This window comes from Betta splendens, chromosome 22, assembly GCF_900634795.4.
Source record: "Betta splendens chromosome 22, fBetSpl5.4, whole genome shotgun sequence".
NCBI lineage: Eukaryota > Metazoa > Chordata > Actinopteri > Anabantiformes > Osphronemidae > Betta > Betta splendens.
In genome coordinates this window covers 1514931-1535329 of record NC_040900.2, presented here as the reverse complement: position 1 = coordinate 1535329, position 20399 = coordinate 1514931, and the positions used below count along the sequence as shown (strand labels likewise).

Genomic DNA, 20399 nt, shown 5'->3' with positions numbered 1-20399 from the left:
GAAGTCATTGGCTCAGTGAGCCGTTGTGTCAGACGCTAACGCCATCTGCTGGTTACAACTAGGGTTGTTGACGCATGTTTGTGCTATTTGAGTGAACGCAATGATAATATTTTATTTTTTAATTTTCTTTAACCTCTAAGTGGTTGTAATTTAGCTTTAATCACCAGCCAGAAACGGACAGAGACGGGCAGCTAGCAAGCTAGCTCGTTAGCTACGGTACATAACAGGTAAGTGAGTTGCATTTACCCACTTTCTGTAAGTTTATTCTGGCACAATGTTCGTCTAAGTAACCAATATTATACTGTATTGTTGGTGAAGTATTCCCTTTTACTTTTACTCTACTGGTTCAGCAAGAACGTTTCCTCAAATTATTGAAATTAGCTCGTAAGTTTAACGTAAGTCCAGATTCTGAGTCCTCTGTGGTGGTGACATTATGAGTTGAACCTCTTCATGAGGCTGCTGTCCTGAATGAGGTTGAGGTAGAGATAGGCCAGTGAACATGGTTTAATGGTGAATATAAATGTGTAAAGATGAAGCCTTCAAACCTGCAGATTTTCACTTTCCATTAGTATTCAGAGGTAAAAGCACCAGGCCCCTAGACTCAAGTCAAGCCTTAGCTCACACATGTAAACTTTTGTCCCTATTGCAATAAGTAAAATACACTTTATTGGCTTTTTTAATTTTCAAATGATGTTTGGTGCTAGATTAGTGTGTTTAATGCCTCTGTATTTCATATATATTTGTTAAATGAAAACACAAACTATATCGGTGCAGGTCAGTTATACGTTTATTCAGCTTGTTGCCAGCTGTTACAGATACACCAAGCGTAACGGTGCAGACTTTGTTCTATGTTAGTTTCACAGATGTAAAGCCCCATTAGATCAAAGACCAGCAGACAGACAACAAGGAGCTCCTGTACTTCAGTTTCATTATTTAGACTTTGTATGGACACATAAATCTAATGCAGACACTCTGCATAATTATAAATACACCAGTAACAATCACTCTTCCACAGCATTTACATTTATAGAAATGACTAATTTGAACGTTTGGCCAAATAGAAAGACCAAACCATTCAAACCTTCCATTTATTATATAGATGTAAATACAGAGGAAGATTAACTAAAAGGACAAATGCATTTCTAGTACAATAAAAATAAAACTTTAAGGTTACTGGTTTACTGATTAATACCACATATCACAAAGTGCAGGACAATACAAAATTGATTGGTTGAGGTCCTTGTCAAAAACAATTGCAATAAAAGTCCAAGCAGTCAGAGGTAATTGTTATTATTTTCTGCCTTCACAAACAATTGGTCAAATGTTTGCGCACTGAAGGGTCAGAAGAATTAAATAATCACTCTGCTGCATGGACTTCAACATGCACAACACAGAGGAACTCAGCCAAACAACAGTGGTGTCCAGCATAGCCACGTAACTAATGCAGTGCAGACACACTCTAGGCTACTGTTTGCCCTGTCTGGATGTGTGGTGTCAGAATGTGTGTAGAAGAAGGGGGACTTCTGGTGGACCTCTTGTTTAGCACAAGGGCGCATCTGTCTTGAGAAGGATGAGCTTCGGTTTGCAGTTTGGCTTATAGTAGGGAGCAATAGAGAAAGGATCATCTGAGAGGGACGATCTGGAGATGGAGACTGTAAAGGAAACAAAGGGAAGACGGGGTATGAAGGATGCAGGTTCAGCCCGGCTGCTGGCGCTCGAAACTTAGTTTAGAACAGCAAGGGACGGATAAGTCAGGCGAATTTCTTCACCCTCCAGGAGTTTCCTGAAAAGAAAGGAAACATTAGTTTATTGTTCATTTTTTGGCATATTTCCAAAAAGTAAAATTAAAATGATTAAAACACAGTTTCACTGAGCATGACACCATACTTGTCATGTTATGAAGGTTTTACCTGTATGCCGCTATTTCAATATCAAGGGCCATCTTCACATTCAGAAGGTCTTGGTATTCTCTCAGGTAACGCGCCATCTCCTGCTTGGCTTCAGTGATGTCCTGCTCCAGCTCACTCACCCTCACCTAGCAACCAAAACAGACGTTTACTGTCAGATCTCACAGGCAATGATGCAACTGAGGAGAAACGGAGTTTCTTTTTAAATGATCCCATGAATGTGGTGAATTAAATTGCCCTCTGAGGAGCACAGCTCAGTTCACATTCCCCCTGTGCCTGTTCTCAGGCTGAGCCACGCCCCTTATTCACCTGGTACTTTGCCACTTCCTTCGCCTGGGACTCCTCCAGGTCCTCCAGCTGCTTGTTTAGGGAGTCGATGACGTTCCGGAGGCCTTCGATCTCGGAGGAGCGAGTCTGTAGCAGTCTGCGGTACTCCATGGTCTCCTCCCGGATGGCGTGCACGGCCTCGTTGTTTTTGCCGGCCATCTCTGCCACACTTGCAAACTTGCTCTTGTACCAGTCCTCGGCCGCCTGCATGTTCTTGTTCGCGAGCCGCTCGTATTGCGCCCGGATTTCTCGCAGGGCGTTGGAAAGGTCGGGCCTGGAGACCTCCACGTCCACGGTGATGTTGGCCACCTGCAGCTGGGCCTGCAGCTCAGCCTGCTCCTCTGCAAACACCTTCTTCAGGAACACCAATTCATCGCACAGAGAGACCACTGTGGCATCGGCATCGCAGTTGGAGATCACTGCTCTACTTGCTTCTTCTTTGGCCCTCTGCAGACCCTCCTCAGCGTCCATACGACGCCTCAGCTCCTCCTCATAGCGAACCTTCATCTGCTCATAAACATCATGCAAGTACTCCCTCTCTGCCTCCATCCGCATCTTCTCGCCGTTCTCCGAATCAATCATGGCCCTTAAACTCCGCGCCTCCCCCTCATAGAGTGTGTGTAGCCGGGACGGATTGTTCTGCTGCCTCCTCAGTGTGTCCAGCTCCGCTAACAGGGCTCTGTTCTGCAGCTCCAGGTGTCTCACCTTCTCGATGTACGTGGCGAAGCGGTCGTTCAGATCCACAAGCTGCTCCCGCTCCTGGGAACGCAGGCCCAGCAGCTCTGTGTTGAGAGAGCTAGCCTGAGCCAGGTCCACCCTGTCGGAGCCGTCCGGCAGGGGCGAGGAGGCCAGCCGCATAATCCTCTTCCCAGTTGGTGGAGCTCGAGAAGAGTAGAGAGAGGAAGACATGGAGGATTTGGTGGCGGTGCGGGAGCCTCTGTAGCTGTCCCAAGGGCGGCGGTAGGAGGAGTAGGAATCGTAGCTCATGATGAATTTTTTGTTGTGGATTTTTTGTTTGTTTAAGAAAAGGATATGGATGTTTTAGTTTCAGAAGGTTTTTATGTCCCCCTTGTTCTGCACACCATCAGTGAGGATGAGCAAGCGGTTTTGCACTGCACCAGCTCAGTGATGCTGCAGATCCCAGGCATTTATAGAGCGAGGACGCCCCCTCCCCTCCGCTACAGAGGAGCATCAGTGCTGTCAGCAGCCTCTGAGCCAATAGCAGGCTGCTGCAGTGAAGGCAGAGCGGAGCTTGGTTTTTACATTCACTTTCAGCAGCGGCCGACAGGGAAGATGTGGTCGAGCATCTGTACGACACATGTTATACTAGAGAATGTTGCAAGAAGCCTTTCACATATCAAAGGAGATAGAAACAGAGCAAACACTGACTTGACTTGTATTGAAAAGTGTAGTAAGTCGATGTAAACAGCCAGACCTAAATGTTGTGATGCTTTAAAAATAATGAGTAATGATGTTTATGTAGATTAGTGCCCAGATAATTGAACAAGTCCTCATGAACCCAAATACTGACTTTGTTTATCTGTATTGATTTTTGTATTTTTTCTTGGCTGTTTCTAACTGAGCGTTGTGTGGCTGAGTTTCCTTAGACACGGCTTTTAGATCTATTTAAATTGCAAATTGATGAGTCATTGATGTGCTGCCTCTGACAGTGTGTGTGTGTGTGTGTGTGTGTGTGTGTGTGTGTGTGTGTGTGTGTGTGTGTGTGTGTGTGTGTGTGTGTGTGTGTGTGTGTGTGTGTGTGTGTGTGTGTGTGTGTGTGTGTGAGAAGAAAGCGCTGACACAGAAAGACTCCTGCTGTTTAGCGTTTGGATGTGAGTCAGAGTGTAAATCACAAAAACCAGGAAATCAAGTTGCTCTTTTTACAGGACTCAGCTTCTGTTGGTTTCTTCAAATGATTTTGCATAACTATGATGTTGCTGCATGGTTGACTTGAGCTTCTCTTGGGTGTTGCTTCCTGGATAGCTGTCACATTTTGCTGTAGAACGTGCATAGAAAGCTGAGCAGTCGTTTTTATTCGCACAACTGCAGGCTAACATGCAAAGTGTCTGCAGACTTTGTTTCCAGCCTTGTGAGTGTCAACATCTCTCCTTCTAGGGTTTTCAGCAAACCTGTAGTCAAGATCAGACTTGGAGGGTGAAGAGCAGGTTGCGCATGGGTTTAAGTTATTGCTTTTTCACTCATAGCAGCTGCTTTATGTCCCCTTTGTTCTGCACTCATGACTGAGGGTCAGCAGATGTTAGTGCACTGCAGCAGCTCAGCATCAGGAAACATCAGTGCTGTCAACGGCCACTGGGTCATCAGCAGGAATGAGTTCACTCTCAGCTGTTTTGTGAAAATGACTTGAAACAAGGTTGTTTCCACACGGTGATGTGTTTTGCATCAACCGTCAGCCCTGAAAAGCCCAGACGTGACCCAGTCCCTCCCTCCTCATTTACTGATCTACAGTAAATATGTCTTCATTGTCCCCAGAACGACGTCTGCCTTTGATGTGTTTCTACTGTCAGTGACTAAGTCCTGGTGTCCTTCACTGTCCTGACTTTAACTGTATTTAGCTTTGTTTGTGGATCGTGAAATCAAGGGGCTTGAGAACAGAAGCCTGACTTCCTCTGGATCACCTGTGGTGTTTGGTGCCTTTTTACAAATATGCAGCATTTATCTTGTTTCTTAATAATGTTTTACTGAAGATAATAGATTGTCTGCTTTGCTTTGATTAAGATTTATCGCTACAGCTTAACATGAACAACCGTTAAATTATCTGCATCACAGCTTGCAGTCGGGTTCAAGGTTGTGAGTCAAGCTGCCTTTAGAGGCCAGCGTTGATCTTGTCCTACTCTAGTCTATGAAGCATCAAACAGTTGTCTTTGCACAGTTTCAGACACTCCATTACAGCCCAGCGTTTATCTTGTCAGTCCTGCAGAAATCCTTCAAGTTCAGTGGATGTTGTCATTCCCTCTTTTGGACGCCAGGTGGCGCATTTGCGTCGCAGGCGCCGTCAGATGAGAAACAGCCGTTCGAACGACAACATAATAATCCGAACTCAAAGCCAGCGTTTTTTGTCAGGAAGCTGTGACACTTGGAGCTGATTGTGATTCACGGCATAATGTTAAAGCTCATTTGAAGATGCAGCAATGTAAGGAAAATGCAAATTACATGTTTATTCAGAAGTCATTTACAGTGAATATACAGTATTTCCCAATGATACATACGGTAGAAACAGGAACTTAAAACCTTTCATTGACAGATAAAGACTTTGGGATATCAGGCTTTAAATGTTTAAATCCGTCGCCCTTTGCAGATCCACATTTGAAGGGAACCAAACCTACTGGACATTGTGTTTGTGGCTGAGCTGCCACCTTTACATTCAGCTGAATCCTGAAATATACTATTCACAATAAAGCACATAAAGAATAGAAGACATCCACATATAAACAGTACAGAAACCACCGTTAGGCTAAATACAAAAGTGAGTTCCTTTGGTAGAAAACGCATCTCGGGAAAATGTGCTCGATATAAAGAAGTATGTGTTGCATCTTACGTGGCCTCAGACTCCACGGCCGCTGATGTGGGGACAAACATTCATATGAGGAGTGCTGCATATTCATTTCTGCTGGCGTGTCACAGCACGCGCTTCTGAAGGTGTTCATTTACAGCTCGACTCGTACTTTGGTTGGTTTTTGGATGGATATCGTGCGTAATGCGTCCGTGTGTAAACTGGGCCCACGGAGTCACAAGACGTGAGAAAAAAGCAGTAGACACCTCTAGTCTGTCTCCAAACCCCGGTCCAGACTCGCTAGAAGACCCGCAGCCTCTTGCCCGCCGCCCTGCCCCCCTTGGCCGCTCCGCGGCTCGGCTGCTCCCTGGACAGCGGGCAGTACTTGATGGTGTGCGCGTTGTCGCCGTTGGCGCTGCACAGCGGGCAGGTGTAGGCGCGGAGGATGGGGCACAGCACGCGGCCGTCGGCCGTCTTCAGGATGTGCGTGCCGTACACCTCCTCCGGGGCGCCGTTATTCCGACAGAAGACGCACACCTTGGGCTCGGGCTTCGCCCTCGGAGTCTGTTTGCGCCTGCGCTCCATGGAGAGCAGGTCGAAGCCGCCCCTGAACGGCGCGTCCCCGTCCCCCGGCGGCAGCAGCGAGAGGCGCTCCTTCAGCTCGTAGATGGAGAACGGGGAGCCCGGGGGCGCGCAGCAGCAGTCCAGGTGCGCGTCGTGCTCGCGGCCGTGGCCAACGGCGCAGGAGCAGACGGCGGAGTCGTCCTCCAGGCCCAGAGTGGCTTTAAGAGACTCCGTGATGGAGTTCGGGCTGCAGGACGGGCTGCTCACCTTCTTATTAGCCACCAGCGTGGACAGGCCGAGGTAGTCGTTCCAGAAATTAAAGGTGTAGTCGTAAGGAGACCGCGCGTGCAGGTACCCGCGCTCGAAGAAATCCATCGCGGCACGCGCACACTTTAACGCCCACGGAGGTCAGCGCTGGCTGCCAGCGGTGCGTCTGCGAGCATCGGGAGCCTGTGTGCGGAGGAACACGCTGGTGTGTGGCCGGTCCGGTGTGCGGAGCGCCTCAGAGCGGGCGCTGATAAGTTCCCCGACGAGAGCCGGGGGGGCGGGGTTAGGCTCAGGTTGATCATCCCTCCTGCCCGTGGGAGGCTCTCCCACAGCCACGCTCACGAGCGCTCCCCGCCGTCACTTCACCTGTGGACGGCGAAGGGCGCTGCTTCGATTGTTTTCTGGGAAGAAAGAGTAGTAGAAGTGATGCCACAGAGACGCAGCACAGGAAGGCAGCGCTGAGGCTAAAAACACTGCAACTTAGTTGCAGTCTTTGTTCCCAGCACGTACTTTAGTAGTTTGATAACTGTGGGCTTATTTATATTTCATGACAAAACACAGTTTTTCCTCCAGCAGAGCCGTAAAAGCAGCACGCTGATCTTGTGTAACAGCAGGAACATTTTCCTGCAGGTCTTTGGAGGTTCCTCCCAAACAGCAGCAGAAGGTCAGAAGGTGCAACTGCAGCTTGATCGCTCCCAGAAGTTGAGAAGCACGTGTAAAATTGGATTCCTGCTCACTATAAATATTACATCCATTCATCAGAGTGAGCAGAAATAGTCGATGAAGTTTTGCAAACATCGGCCCTAGAGTCTGAAGATTTATAGTCTGAGCTCTAACAATGGGAACGCTGTTGTTTTCACTTCTGTCTGCTGCTTTGGGAGGGGATTGATAACAGGAAGCAGACACCATCTAGATCTGGACAAAACATGTCAGATATACAAATGTTCAGTAGTTACACTTTTTACAGACTTAAACGTATTTAAACCTGAAGACAAAAAGAGTCTAAGAGTTAATCTGTAAACAATCAGGTAAATGTTCCCGGTCTGTTTGTTTGACTGTAATCAATGCAGGAGCACAACAATACAACCCTCTGGCGTCTGAAAGGAGTGTAGTGGTTTAGTGGTGCCATCCTGCAGATGAAGCCACAGTGGGTCGCTCCACATGGACCTGCCGAGTCCTCCGTGCACCTGTTCTGTGTCCCCTGGGCCTGAGGCTTTGTGCTCACAACCAGCACACTCTGCTCCATTGTCTCCCCTCTACATCAGGCCGTTTAGCTTCATTAATATGCATCACAACCCTGTGTGTGTGTGTGTGTGTGTGTGTGTGTGTGTGTGTGTGTGTGTGTGTGTGTGTGTGTGTGTGTGTGTGTGTGTGTGTGTGTGTGTGTGTGATCGCTGACTGCTGGGACAATGAGTATGTTTCTATTTCTGTTGGACTGTAGAGTGAAATATTAAAAAGACAGTTGAAGTTGAGACATAAGTCATTTGCTGGTTTCATGTTATAAAATTGGAGCCGGGTCTGGTTTGCTGCTGTGTGTGTGTGTGTGTGGGGGGGGGGGGGGGGGGGCTCTCTCTTCATGAGGTCAGACAATATCGCAGTTTGATAATAGCCCTTTTACTTCTGTATTCATGCGACTGTATTACAACGTTTCCAAGATCACTTCATTAGTTCTAATAAATATTTCAGTGGAGGTTCAGAAGCAGCATCTGTTTGGTGGCACATGTCATATCACAGTCTTATGAAATATGTGCATGCAAAATGTGCATCGCTGGTGTAAATACAGAAAAGGGCTCGACCCATTGGCTGCTGCTATGAAAGTTTCCGATGAGTGTAGGTGGCACCAAGCTTGAAGAAAATCATGTCAGCGAGTCGGTTTCTCGTATGTGAGAATAAATTATCATCGGAAAACACCACATGGTCCGTTTTCAAGGTCACCTCCAAGCGGTGTATGCACAAAGGAAATCATGAGAGAGCATTTAAAAGATGAATGGCTGCCGTATCACAATAGATAATTGCATGAGGGACAATAGGATGCGTGGTTCTGCTGCTTCATGGGGCCTATATTATGCTTTATGCAAAATATGTTTGGCAGCAACAAAGACGGTATTTATAATGAATATGAAATACATTCAGCTTTACATGTGAAGAGTCGCATTCAGAGATCCATCACTTTAAGAGACGGCAGCGGATCTCTGAGCCATTCCTGGGGCATCAGGCACCGTTTTTTACAGAAGTGCATGTCTTAGGAAATACAGAGTCAGTGAAGTAATGAATTATAAAGAGAAAGAAAATGTGGTATGGTGGTTTTCTACTACTATAAAGCAAGCTGTTTGTATTTGTAATATTTAAAACATGATCTTATTATAGTTGCTGCAGCTAAATAAGGTGAACTCTGTGAAAGTCACGGTGGCTGCTTCCCATATATTAGACAAAGAAATGACACCTATGATTTACTGTGCAGCCATTTAGCTGCTTTTTCACGGAGGAAAAGCTCAAATTGTTGACTGGCAACATAACAATGAGGAGCCCAAGTGTTACGTCCGTCGTGGCCACACAGCAGCAGCAAATCCTTCAGTATTCACACGACGAGTGGCCATTGTTTCGTGGTGTTTACATCTCAGTCCTATCTGGCCTCCACACAGGCCGCTGCAGGGCGGGAGGCTTGAAAGCTTCATTAAGTGCACCGGCTGGCTGGGAAAGGGTTAACAATCTCCATGTGTAAATACGGCTTGAGAACGTGATGATCGCACCCGGAGGCGGCGCTCTCTGGGGCTGCGACGGGCCGCAGCGCTCCCCCATTCATCACTGTCAAGTTGAATAGAAAATTAACAAATCCCTTAATTAAAAGAACCTCTAGACTCGGTGTGTGTGTGTGTGTAGCACGTGCCAGCTGCACACACACACAGCCCACCAGCTCTCCTCATAGACCGCTGCCACTCCTACTGCTGCATAATGTGGCCAGTCCAAGCTCAGCTCCATCCTCCAGGAACGTAGGTGGGTCGGAGTCAGGGGGGCTTTGATCCCTGACCTCTGCCTCCTCTCCTGGGAGTAAACGGCAGCATCACTAACGGTCCAGCCATCTGCGCATGCACACACACATGCACACACGCACACAACCACACAACTAAACACGCAAGCATGTACACACACGCACACTAACACACGCACACAACTAAACACGCAAACATGTACACACACACACACACACACACACAAAACCATACACGCACTCACGCACATACACACACACACACACACACACACACACACACACACACACACAACCAAACATGCACTCACGCACACACACACACACACACACACACACACACACACACACACACACACACACACAACCAAACTCGCACTCACGCACATACACACACACACACACACACACACACACACACACACACACACACCAGCTCCTGCAGTCAACACACCCGCGTACACGCGCCAGTGTCACCAGCAGCAGTGGTGGATGCTAAACAAGCCACGGTCAACCTGGAATTAGCGTCTGTCTTTCAACCCGTCAGGAGCTTTGTCCCTGAATGCAGCTTGCTATTTATCCCAATGCACCATCTACGCGTGTCTGGACTCACACCTACTCACAATATCCTCTTGACACGGTTGAAGTAGCGGAGCTGAAAGGGCCGTGGATCCAGGTTCATTCACACAGAGACCCCAGACAACCTAAGTACACACTCAAATGTAGCGTCTATTATTTAAGAATAGAGTCAGTTTTAAAATATTAACCTTTTGCAAATTAGATGTGGAACTAAATTAACTGCAGCACTTTTGGCGTCAGTGATTTATTTCCCCTGCAGAATTCTGGCTTCTCGTGCTTTGTTTTAGTTGTAATGATCATCTTTCACTGTTTTCTGACACTGTATGGACCAAATAATAAATAATTAGTGGCTGCAGGGCTTTTGTAAAGCAGTGAGGCTGTACTGTAAGTAATGTACAGCATTATTGTTTCATCTCATTAATAAATGAGGTAACTGGCTGCAGTTTATTTTGGGAAACGCTGCTCAGGTCAGTGGCTATAACTAAACTTGGCCTCGTCTCCTCTGCTCCCCGCGGTGATGAGGAGGAGGTGGGAAGTTGTGGACCCACGGATCAAAAACTTGTTAACTCGCCCAAATCTGCAGAGATTAGAGAGGGAAGTGGTCAAAGGGTTTACAGTGTATCAGTACAATAGGGCAGAGAGGATTAGAAGTGGATTTGCGGAGCCCCTGTGATGCCCTTCATCTCTGGGGGTCCGCAGCCAGAGCACCTTTGTTGGGATAACTAACGGCACTTCCCATGAACACGCTGAAGAGACCAATCCCTTTTTAATGATGCAGGGAAAATTCCATTGGCCCTGATTACCACAATGCTTTGGAGAGTGGCCATTGTCCCACACACCATGTTGAGCTCTTAAAGTGTGCAGCGAAGCGAGGGGACTGCGCAGCGTTTGAAGTCGGCCTGTGGAAGTTTGGCCCAGTAGAAATAACCTTTTCCTCAAACAGCGGGTTTATGTGCAGCTCTGTGCTCTGTAGTAGAGCTGACACTAGCACTGCTGGCGCGTTCACTGCCACTGTGAGGATCCGTGTTTTACATGTGTAGAGTAGAAGCAGGTAATGGGTTGAGACAGAGCTCAGTAATGTGCAGATGAGATGTTCAGGGTCTGACAGTCACCAGGCATCGCTGCTTCAGGAAGGAGGCTCATCCAGCTCAGGCTTGGTGTTGCTCTGCTGTTGTTTCTTCATCGTCCAGTGTCAGCGAGTTGGCAACAGATAACTGATAAGTGTTTTAAATGCTCCTTTGCTCCACTCAGACTCTTCCCAGCTCATTACCGCCCTGTTCAGGCCGTTACAGTATCTCTGAGGCAGATGTGGCTTGTCTCATGTTAGCTCCGGCTCTGCAGCTGCTGTCATGTTCACGTTCAGGCATCTCGCTGAATTACAACGTAACTGTATCCCTCAGTGCAGCCTAGACAGTATGATCAGTGGCATGTTGGCATCTCCAAATCCAAAATCTAATACTGTATCTGCACAATCTGAGGTTCCAGTTGTAGTTTATTGTGTCAAACATCTGACCTGACAGTGTGTGACTGAAACGTCTCAGCTCTGTGCCACATTCGCAGAGTGACTGACTGCTATTAGCTGATCCACTGGCCCATCTGCAGAACACACACAAACCAGAGGTCCCATGTGCAGATCAGGACTGGCCGGCGATGTAATGGTCGATACCACACAGATGGGTCCCCACTCAGCGGAGCCGGTGGCTGGCGCCACAGCCTGGGCACTGGCCAGATGGGCCACCCTCAGAGAGGCTCAGGCTGTTTGGCCCAAACAAGCTGATCTTATTACTGTGGGCCAAGACTGGAGTCTGGTTCCAAACACACACATCATCAGGGGAATCCACATGATCATGCTGGATTCACCCTGCTGTGTTTGTGTATGTCTGTTTTCACCTGTGTGGTTTGTCAGATGTTTTCATTGCTGCTCGAACCACAAAAATCGGGCTCCGTGTGTGGTTTTCATGTTTAGATAACAGAACTGAGCTGCGGTGCCTTCTTCCATTTCTTTGGATGTGTGAATGCTTGATGTGCGTTCAGCTACAAAGCAACACACAGTTCATATTTACAGTATTTTCCTTTGTACTGCAACTTGCTGGGTCTGTGTTTTTTCCAGTGAGCAAGCGTCATCTTCTATGCTGTAGATCAGCTGCCCAGTGAGTAATAAATATCATAGTACTACATCAGACGATAACGCGTGCTCCGTCAAAGATCCCCCAAACTGAATTGTTTTCAGATCAAAGGGCAAAAACAGCGCTACATTCCTGTTAAAGTGGGGTGTAAGAAGAATGCAGTCATCCATATGGAGTCCTATCTGCTTACACCTAATGGCTGAACTGTAGTGAAGGTCGTGTACTTACTCTCTGTTTCTGTGTCATCTGTCGTCCTAGAAGTGCAGTTATGTGGATAGAGTTGTACTGTTGCATGAAAGCTGAAGCCCTGCTTTGTTTCAGCAGCAGGTCATTGTGTCCACAGCCTCTTCATAACATCTTGGAGACATTGTACTGACATTGGTGTTTACAGAACTTTTACCTTATTGACTCCTCATGGACCAAAACCGAATCATTCATGTTTGTGGTTTTCAGTCACATTTCAATATGAAATGGTTCAGAGAGCAGTTAGTTCAGGTTAAAAATATATCCTACAGTTATTTCAATCCAATTGTGTTTGTGTTAATTAGCAGCATCTGGCTCAATAACTAGGATGGCAACGTACTGCACCATAGCGTGAAGACTGATGGAATATACTCTGTAAATAGAGAAAACTAATAAGTGCAAGAAGTAAAAATAGTAAAGAAACCAAAGACTTCCGTTCCTCTACATTTTCTTTCTATTTTGGTAGAACTGATAGTGAACAGTTTGTGTTTCAATCCGTTGGGTTCTAATGAGGCAGTGAATTGTAATTACAATGTCAGGAAGCTTCACCGTCCAGTATATGATGAGAAATGTCACTGGTATATTTAGCAATGCCAAATCAGCTTCTTTGCGTTGTCATTCACTCCAGACCCTAATTTCCCACTTTAGTACTGACAGTCATATCTGAGGAGCACTGCTTAATGTTGCATGCTCCCACAAAGGAATGGATTTCCTCATCCAGAGTGTCATCCCCAGTAATATGAGCCGTCCCGCTGCTTGTTCTCAAACTGACAGGTCTGAAACAGGATGAATGAGAACAATCTCCCAAGGTCAAGGTCACAGTTTGGGTTGATTTAAGCTCATTGTCGGGTGGTGTCTTCATCTGAATTTAGTATGAAGCCAGGTTTGAGTGGCGGCACACGTGGGGCACATGGGGCTTGTGGGAGCGGAGCCAGACGCTGGTGGGTTTCCTTAGCGCACACTGGTTTCCACATTGGGGTGATTAAGTTTATTATCTGGCTACATTAGCATGTGATTATGCCGGATGCTACAGTGTGGAGCATATTTAAGTTTGGAGCACAAAGCCGGACGGCGCTGGTCACCTGACTGTGTTCTGGAGGCGTTCGGCCCGGCTGCTCTGCTCCGGGACTTTGTTTAGTTCTGCCTCTTCCCCTCTTTTCTCTGTTTCCCCTTTCTTCCCATCCCCTAGCAAACATTTCTCCCTGACTCTTTTGTTTGCCAAGAGCCAGGTTACCATGGTTACCAACTGGCGCTTTATGAGCACCTCATCCCTCATCTAAATATTCCTAGTTATCTATGGTAATGAAATGCACACACCATTATCTGGCTTAATGAAATACACTCTATTGTGTGGGATTAGAGGGAGGAAGCGTTTTCATCACAGTCCTGTGTTGCAGTCTTCTCTGGCTGCGATAACAACTGCACCACCGTTGGAGCTGTGGGCTCTTTCAGGCTCCCTTCTGTTGTGAGCTTTTGGACAATAAAGAAACAATGTCCAGTTGCTGTGAGCGGCCCTGCTATGCGGCTTATGCACTACGGTGTCTGTTTGATTGCACTAATTGGCCTGTCTGCTCTCTTTACGCCGTGCAATGGACTCGCTGTTGCTGTGAGATGCGCTCCCAACTTAATGCAGCCTATTAAAAAAGATAGATTATGACAATGAAATCTGTACGCTTTGACAAGAGAGAAGGCAGGAATAGAGCCTCGTTATCTAACAGTATCCACATGCAGAGTCTTTGTGCTGTGCGAGGAAGGAAAAGGCAGATCAACTGTCCCCCGTACAGCAGCAGTCATCTGTGAAGCCTCAGTGAAGCCCTTTGAACAATCAAACGCATCATAAAAGAGATATACACTAAAAATGTGCATCTGATATCGCTTGTTCCCGCTCAGAGCTATAAAAGGAAAAGTGACGAAAGCAGCGAGCGCCTACATCTGTGTGCCGGCGTCTATTTCCAATTCAAGCCGGGGTAATATCTGCAGATTGGGTGGTTAAGTCACTCTGCATTTCATGAGCCAGCCCTGTCACTAACAGTTATCTGCTCACTGCCCTCTGAGGACTGGTCTAGGTGAAATGATTCTCTGAAGCACTGAATAATGCATGAAATTACGTAATGCAAATGGAGGCTTTATTTCCCCTGCCTCTCGCAGACGGCGGAGCCGGGGCCACTGTATTAGACCAGCAAAGGAGAAACAGTGGGAGTCCCCAGAGTAAAGGAACTACAGCAGAGAGCGAAAAGGTCAACGACAAAGCCCGGTGCCTCTCTTCACACGCAGCTTTATCAAGTGGGAGCTGCAGATATTGCAGAGCGGGACGTTTTTCACCAGGCTATCATGGGACACTTATTGTGTGGGGGCAGTGAAATATTCATTAAGCAACAGCCCGGCTGGCTGTAAACAGAAGCCCAGTCACAGATAAATAATAACAGGAGAGCGGCGCCGGTGGATTTGATCAGATCAAGACGTGTCACTTGCTTTATATGCACCAAATTAGGCTGCATTAAACCGTTGTCAGGTCCCTGCTTCAACAAGTAGATGAGCCTTCCCACCGTCTTTACTCGCCCCCCCCCTCCCTCTCTGTGGAGCGGGAGGCCTGAATGGCATTAATTGCCCCCTAAGATGACGGGCAGATGAAAGTGAGGTGGGTTTGCTGTGGGACACGGGGGCCGCTTACAAAGAGGACGGCTGGCAGGTCTCAGTGACTTCTAAAGCAGATAAAGGCCCTTTTTGCACAAAAGAGCCCCGTTTTCCTTTCTTTCCCTTTTTTGGTTAATCTTCAGATTCAGAGCGTTATTCGTGCCAGCCTCTGCGCCTTTGTCCACTGTGTGTCAGGTTTTAACGCCAGGGGATTAAATTGCTGTTGCGGAAATCATTGTTTGTGTTTTCTTTCTGCCTCCCATTGTCCCCTGACATAATCGACCGCTCTCCAACAATGTGTGAGGTTCATCTTTGGCCTTTGTGAGAAATGAACAGCGGATGGATCTGCTCACCTTGTTTGTCTGAGGAAGCGGAGGCTCCGTTGGCTGTTTTGTGTGGGCAGGAGTGCTCTTAACTCCTTAAGTAGCTCTTTGGAGGAGGCCTGGCTGTGGTAAGACTCACTGGATGGAACACATGTGAGCATGTTGCAGGTCACATCAGCTCCCAGTAACAGACCAGTCCCAGACTGGGAGCTGCTCCTGCATGCTGGGAGTAAAGAGATGCCGTGTTGATTCTTACTACACTCTTCCCTGCGTATCCGCCCGGACCTTCACCTACAGCCCAGATTCCTGTCATTCTCTAGTGAAGGTATTGGTGTCCAGCCGCACAGCCAGCCCTCCATCTGCCCATGAATAGGACCAGTCACATTTCTGATAGCATTTAATGAAAAATCCACCCAGGCTTTGGAGGGAGGGAGGAGGGCGGGAGGTTTGGAGGAGGGCTGCTCAACAAAGAGAGCCTTTCACTGGAGTGGAAAGCCTAGATTGCTGCCTCTCCCTCCTCACTCCCTCATTTTGTCTTTTTTGATTCAACATCAAAAATGTGCCAAGTGACTGGGCAGAACCCTCCAGAGGTTTCAGTGTGCGTGTTTACGGCGTCACACACAGAGACAGGTGTGTAGGGTTTAAGGTGGGTTAGGGCTCACAAAGGCTGCACCTCCACTCGCTCTTCCTGCAGAGCCACGGCCTAAAACCAGTGTAAGAATCTGGAGCTGGTTCCACATTACGTAACCCTGATCCATAGGACTTAACAGGCGTTTCATAGAGCAGGGGGACGTTTGTTGTTGTGGTTTGTGTGTATTTTCCTTCCTTCCTCTCTGCTCCCGATCGTCCAGTGAACAGATCACGTGGATCTTCTCCATTCTTCTGCAGATGCTCCTCTGCCTTTGGTGGGTGAATCTGTGAATATAACATCCACGTAGTTCCTGTTTTACCAGCATGAAGTGAAGCTATGCAGCCTGAATCCTAACAACCACAGCGCAGCCTTAGCAACAGCCGCTCGCTGCCCAGCGACCCAGTGGAGGAAACTGGAGTAACCAGCTTCATTATCTGCCGCTGCTATTTATCCAGCTACAGTAAGTGTCTCTGGTTCCTAATACACAGCACTATATCATAATCAAGACCTGCGTCAGTCTGTTTAGCTGAAGAACAACCTCAGAGACCTGCTGTCACTTATCTATAAAAAAAACAAGTTGCTATTTTCATATCAAAGTTTTAAAAGAAGCCGTCACCTCTAAAAAAATAGTGTTTACGACACTGACATGTTGAGTCTCTACAAAATATACACCATGGTGACATTTATCCCTATGTCACTGACCTAAATGAGAGGAGGTGTCACTTTATGTAAACACCGACTCCAACCGGCTCCACTGCCTGACATGGCTCAGAGCAGCGTGTCAGTGTGGAACCGAAGCCAGAGGAACCTGGCTGCTGCCGGGTTCTGTCTGTGCTCGCTCCACGGCCGCGCTCTCAGGGCATCTTCAAATCCATCTACAAACAGCCCAACAGCTGCAAACCAGCCTGCGGGTGGCTTCTCTCCAGAGAACGGCCGCTGCCCTCGCCTGGTTCCTGGAAGCGGAGCGTACGATCTGAACAGAGCAAACAGCAGCGTGGATTTGTTTGAGTTTGGTTTTGTTCCTGCAGCGCGAGGTCAACCTGAGTCAGGATCTGCCTTTAAGCTGCAGCTTTGTCTTCATCCAAATTACAAACAACGCGTCGCTAAGAGCACGTTTTGCCCTCAGCGGTGAACCAACAGAACCAAAGCATTGATTGTCATCTGAAATGTTAATCAGTACCTCCTGAGAGCCTCGTTAGCCTTTAGAGGAATGTGCTGATCCAGAGCCGGTGCTGAGAGGACGACTGGTGTTTGTCCGGAGAACTGAGCAGTTGAAGGGTTTTTGTAAAAGCTGATCAAAGCAGCGGCGCCTACGCTTTCAACAGAAACAAAAAAGGAACATAAGAAATCAAGAGCTATTATTTGCTCATTGTATATTCACTGTATGTGTGCATCCTTCAGGTCAGAGCTGTTACCACATATTACAGTATGCTACGTGTCTTGCAAATTGGTTTCTCCCATTGTTCTCCAGTTGATTTCAGCTTTTGGCCCTTTTATGTTTTGTTTTTTTTGCTGAAAACCAACCAGCCAGCAAATGTTAGAATTCAGATTTTGTAATTGATATATCAGCTGTGATTTGTTTTGAATGTCTCCCGGTGAGCGATGGAGTCATCCATCTCCGGGTCCCTCTGCTCTGTGCTCCTCAGACACAGATGGCGTCTTTCTGCTTGTTGCTCCTGAAATTCATCCTTCTTCTAATCTGTCCATTAATCACAATCATAAACGGCAGGTGAGCACTGGGCTCCAGTGACCGTTCTGCACTAACAGCTGGACAGTGTAAATGTTTAGAGGTGGAGCTGGGATCGAGACTAGTGCATAACTAGATCCAGGTCTTACTGGGATCATTAGAACGCTGGCGCTTTGGTACCAGGGCAGGAAAATAGAGGATTCTGGGACGTGACGGTTAGTTAGAATGGGGGTAAACAACACTGGCCTGAGTAAAGCCACTGAGGAGGCTGTGGTCCATGTGCACGTCTGAGTGATGATTAACTGTAATTACCTAAGCAATACCTGGCCTGCGTGCCAGGAGGCAGCCCCAGATTAATGGCTCTCCGCTGAAAACGGAACAAAAGCTCACATTTCCGAGGTAATGAATCGTTCTGGAGCTAAGGCGTCTTCACGTGGAGCGCCGGGGCCCCGGGGGGGTTCATTACAACGGGAGAAGTAGATGGATCCTCTGCAGCATTTTCCAACGGGGGGAAGCGAGCGAGAGGAAGCCTTAAATCGCCCCAGACATCCGGGTAGCTGCACCCGCTCCACCGCCAGAGGAGACAAACAGCCTCATGAGCGGCCCTTAAACGGGCGGTAAACACCTCGCAGCACGCCGCCTCGCTGCTGCTGTCTGTTAGCAAACCAATAAGTCATGGCCATAAATCTGACTAAGCTGAGGAGTTGTTGTTCCTTACGCTTTCAGAATCACCAGTTCTCTAGAAGTTAGAGGACATTAGAGCGGAGCAGACGTGCCACTCAGCATTATCTGTATTAAAGGAAGCAGGTTTCATTTGTACAGGAAGCACACGGTTTGGTAAAGCCTGGGGCAACGTTTTACTACCAAGTGTCTCCTGCTATAAATCACTGCTCAAGAAGTTACCCGCAGCCCCATGGTGACGTTATTGAGTTTGGCGTTTTTGAGCCCAATCTATGTTCTACTGGAGAAATGAGTGACAGAAGGCGGAAGGCGGCCGCTGGATGAAAGGCTGGTGTTAGAACGAGTCCTGGTGATGAATGGACCTATGCATCAATTATTGGAAGTCAAACTGCTGGAGGCAACAATGGCAGGATTTACAGGTCGTGACATTTTTCATGCCCTTGAACATGTTACCTCCAGATATGAAGGTCGATAGCGAGATGAAATACAACCAAAGCCGCGGTTTAATGATTATAATGCACAGCCACATATTTCATCCTATTAAGACGCTGCTTGAAGGAAACACGAGCTGAGGCTTGGCCCCTGGATCTGTGCTACATGTTTCTATTGGCTTAATAACACTTTGCTCTGCATCAGCCGCAGAGGCAGAAACCGCCATGAGGAGACAAAGAGCAGAATCTGTGCTTGTGCACATCTGAAGGAGCGGAAATAGATGCGAGATTCAACCTTTAAACTGCCGTTTATCAGGGAAGACAACAAAGGGAGTCAGTGCCGTGATCCTCCCCACTGAATAATGCTCCACATTCACACAGTCTGTGTGGGATCATAAGCACATAACAGATTCTGCACCTGAATAGATTATTCAAAAAAACACAGGGGAGTAATATTAGGTTTTATAAAGACAATACCAATGTTTGTGATACTGTTATATCCAACAGATAAAACAACAGCTTAATGAATGTAGTGAAACAGCCGCCTTCAAAGCTTTAATGAGCATATAAATAAAACTGTTAAAATGTGTTAACTAAATAATTCCAAACATTCAGCAGCAGTAAAATATTCATCACCACATAAAGAGCCCAGCGAGGACTGGATCTGCATCTGCTGGCTCTGTTTGACAGCAGAGGTGGACGGAGACTGGGACTTCACCATCAGCAGTGACAGAGTGGACAAAAGACCAGGCCATCATTTATCTTCCCAATACGACCCTGATGCAAATGAGGAAAATGAAAGCAAGCAATCAATTCCCTAATTGGGTTTGTGCTATTTTGACTTGTTAAAGGCAGCCGTTGTGTAGATTAAAAAGAAGGTCAAATTTCTCATTGTGACAATTACTGTATTCATTTCGCAGCGCAACAAAGGCAGCCAGTGGGGAAGAGACGGAGCACCAGATGCCTCCCCATTGTGTGAGCGGTTGATTATTACACCTTTCATTTGAGCATTTATATTATAAATTATTATATTTCTAAGAAGTGAGCGCATGGATGAGTTTTCGTGGGTTAAAAAGCTGAGTTACTTCCCACCCGAAGCGGCCGCCCTGTTGGAGGTTGTGGAGTTAGAGCGGAGGCCGAGCAGCCGAGCATTTGCTTTGAGCTCCTCATAAACAAATTAGACTGTTGATATACCGCTCAGCTCAGCTGCTCCCTCCTCACACATCAATGGTTTATTTACCCGCGGAGAGAAGCCGCTGAATTAGAATAAGAATGAGATTATGTATCTCTACACTAAACCGAACCATGAATTACTGTAAACTCACTGCTGAGTGAGGAGCGTTTTAGCTGCACTCATTTCACTTGTTCCTTTTCCTCCTGTTGGTATAAAGACAAAGAGAAACCCCTTAAAAGCAGCCTTTAACGGCACACACTTAATCTTGCTGGTGTTTGCTTTGGTGAAGTGAGGGATCGGCTCTTTGTCCGGATCTTGGTTCCAC

General features: G+C 47.2%; 2 protein-coding genes and 1 long non-coding RNA gene across 4 annotated transcripts; 1 reads left to right on the top strand and 2 right to left on the bottom strand.

The window, feature by feature from the left end:
* Window positions 1-89: 89 nt before the first annotated feature.
* On the top strand, window positions 90-20337 carry LOC114848071 (uncharacterized). 2 transcript variants are annotated; one of them, XR_003784344.2, is made up of 4 exons: window positions 90-227; window positions 16359-16561; window positions 19519-19725; window positions 19821-20337. It is a non-coding gene; the product is annotated as an uncharacterized LOC114848071 (long non-coding RNA). The 2 variants fall into 2 exon arrangements; XR_003784343.2 differs by having other exon boundaries at window positions 19516-19725.
* On the bottom strand, window positions 770-3367 carry si:dkey-33c12.3 (uncharacterized protein LOC335380 homolog). Its single transcript, XM_029138226.2, has 3 exons — window positions 2217-3367; window positions 1911-2035; window positions 770-1783 (listed from the first exon to the last, which is right to left on the bottom strand). Exons 1-3 carry the CDS (start codon window positions 3219-3221, stop codon window positions 1723-1725), a joined length of 1191 nt encoding a protein of 396 aa, XP_028994059.1. The 5' UTR covers window positions 3222-3367; the 3' UTR covers window positions 770-1722.
* Window positions 5387-7030, bottom strand: LOC114848066 (nanos homolog 1-like). The gene has a single exon (XM_029138228.3). The coding sequence runs from the start codon at window positions 6682-6684 to the stop codon at window positions 6046-6048; it is 639 nt and encodes a 212-aa protein (XP_028994061.1). The 5' UTR covers window positions 6685-7030; the 3' UTR covers window positions 5387-6045.
* Window positions 20338-20399: the final 62 nt, after the last annotated feature.

Excerpts from the sequence above, each read along its gene's own strand:
- si:dkey-33c12.3 (XM_029138226.2), bottom strand. The coding sequence starts at position 3,221 with ATGAGCTACGATTCCTACTCCTCCTACCGCCGCCCTTGGGACAGCTAC. Across the intron at positions 2,036-2,216 it reads AGGAAGTGGCAAAGTACCAG|GTGAGGGTGAGTGAGCTGGA; the intron begins GTGAATAAGGGG and ends TTTGGTTGCTAG. Across the intron at positions 1,784-1,910 it reads ATTGAAATAGCGGCATACAG|GAAACTCCTGGAGGGTGAAG; the intron begins GTAAAACCTTCA and ends CTTTCTTTTCAG.
- LOC114848066 (XM_029138228.3), bottom strand. The coding sequence starts at position 6,684 with ATGGATTTCTTCGAGCGCGGGTACCTGCACGCGCGGTCTCCTTACGAC.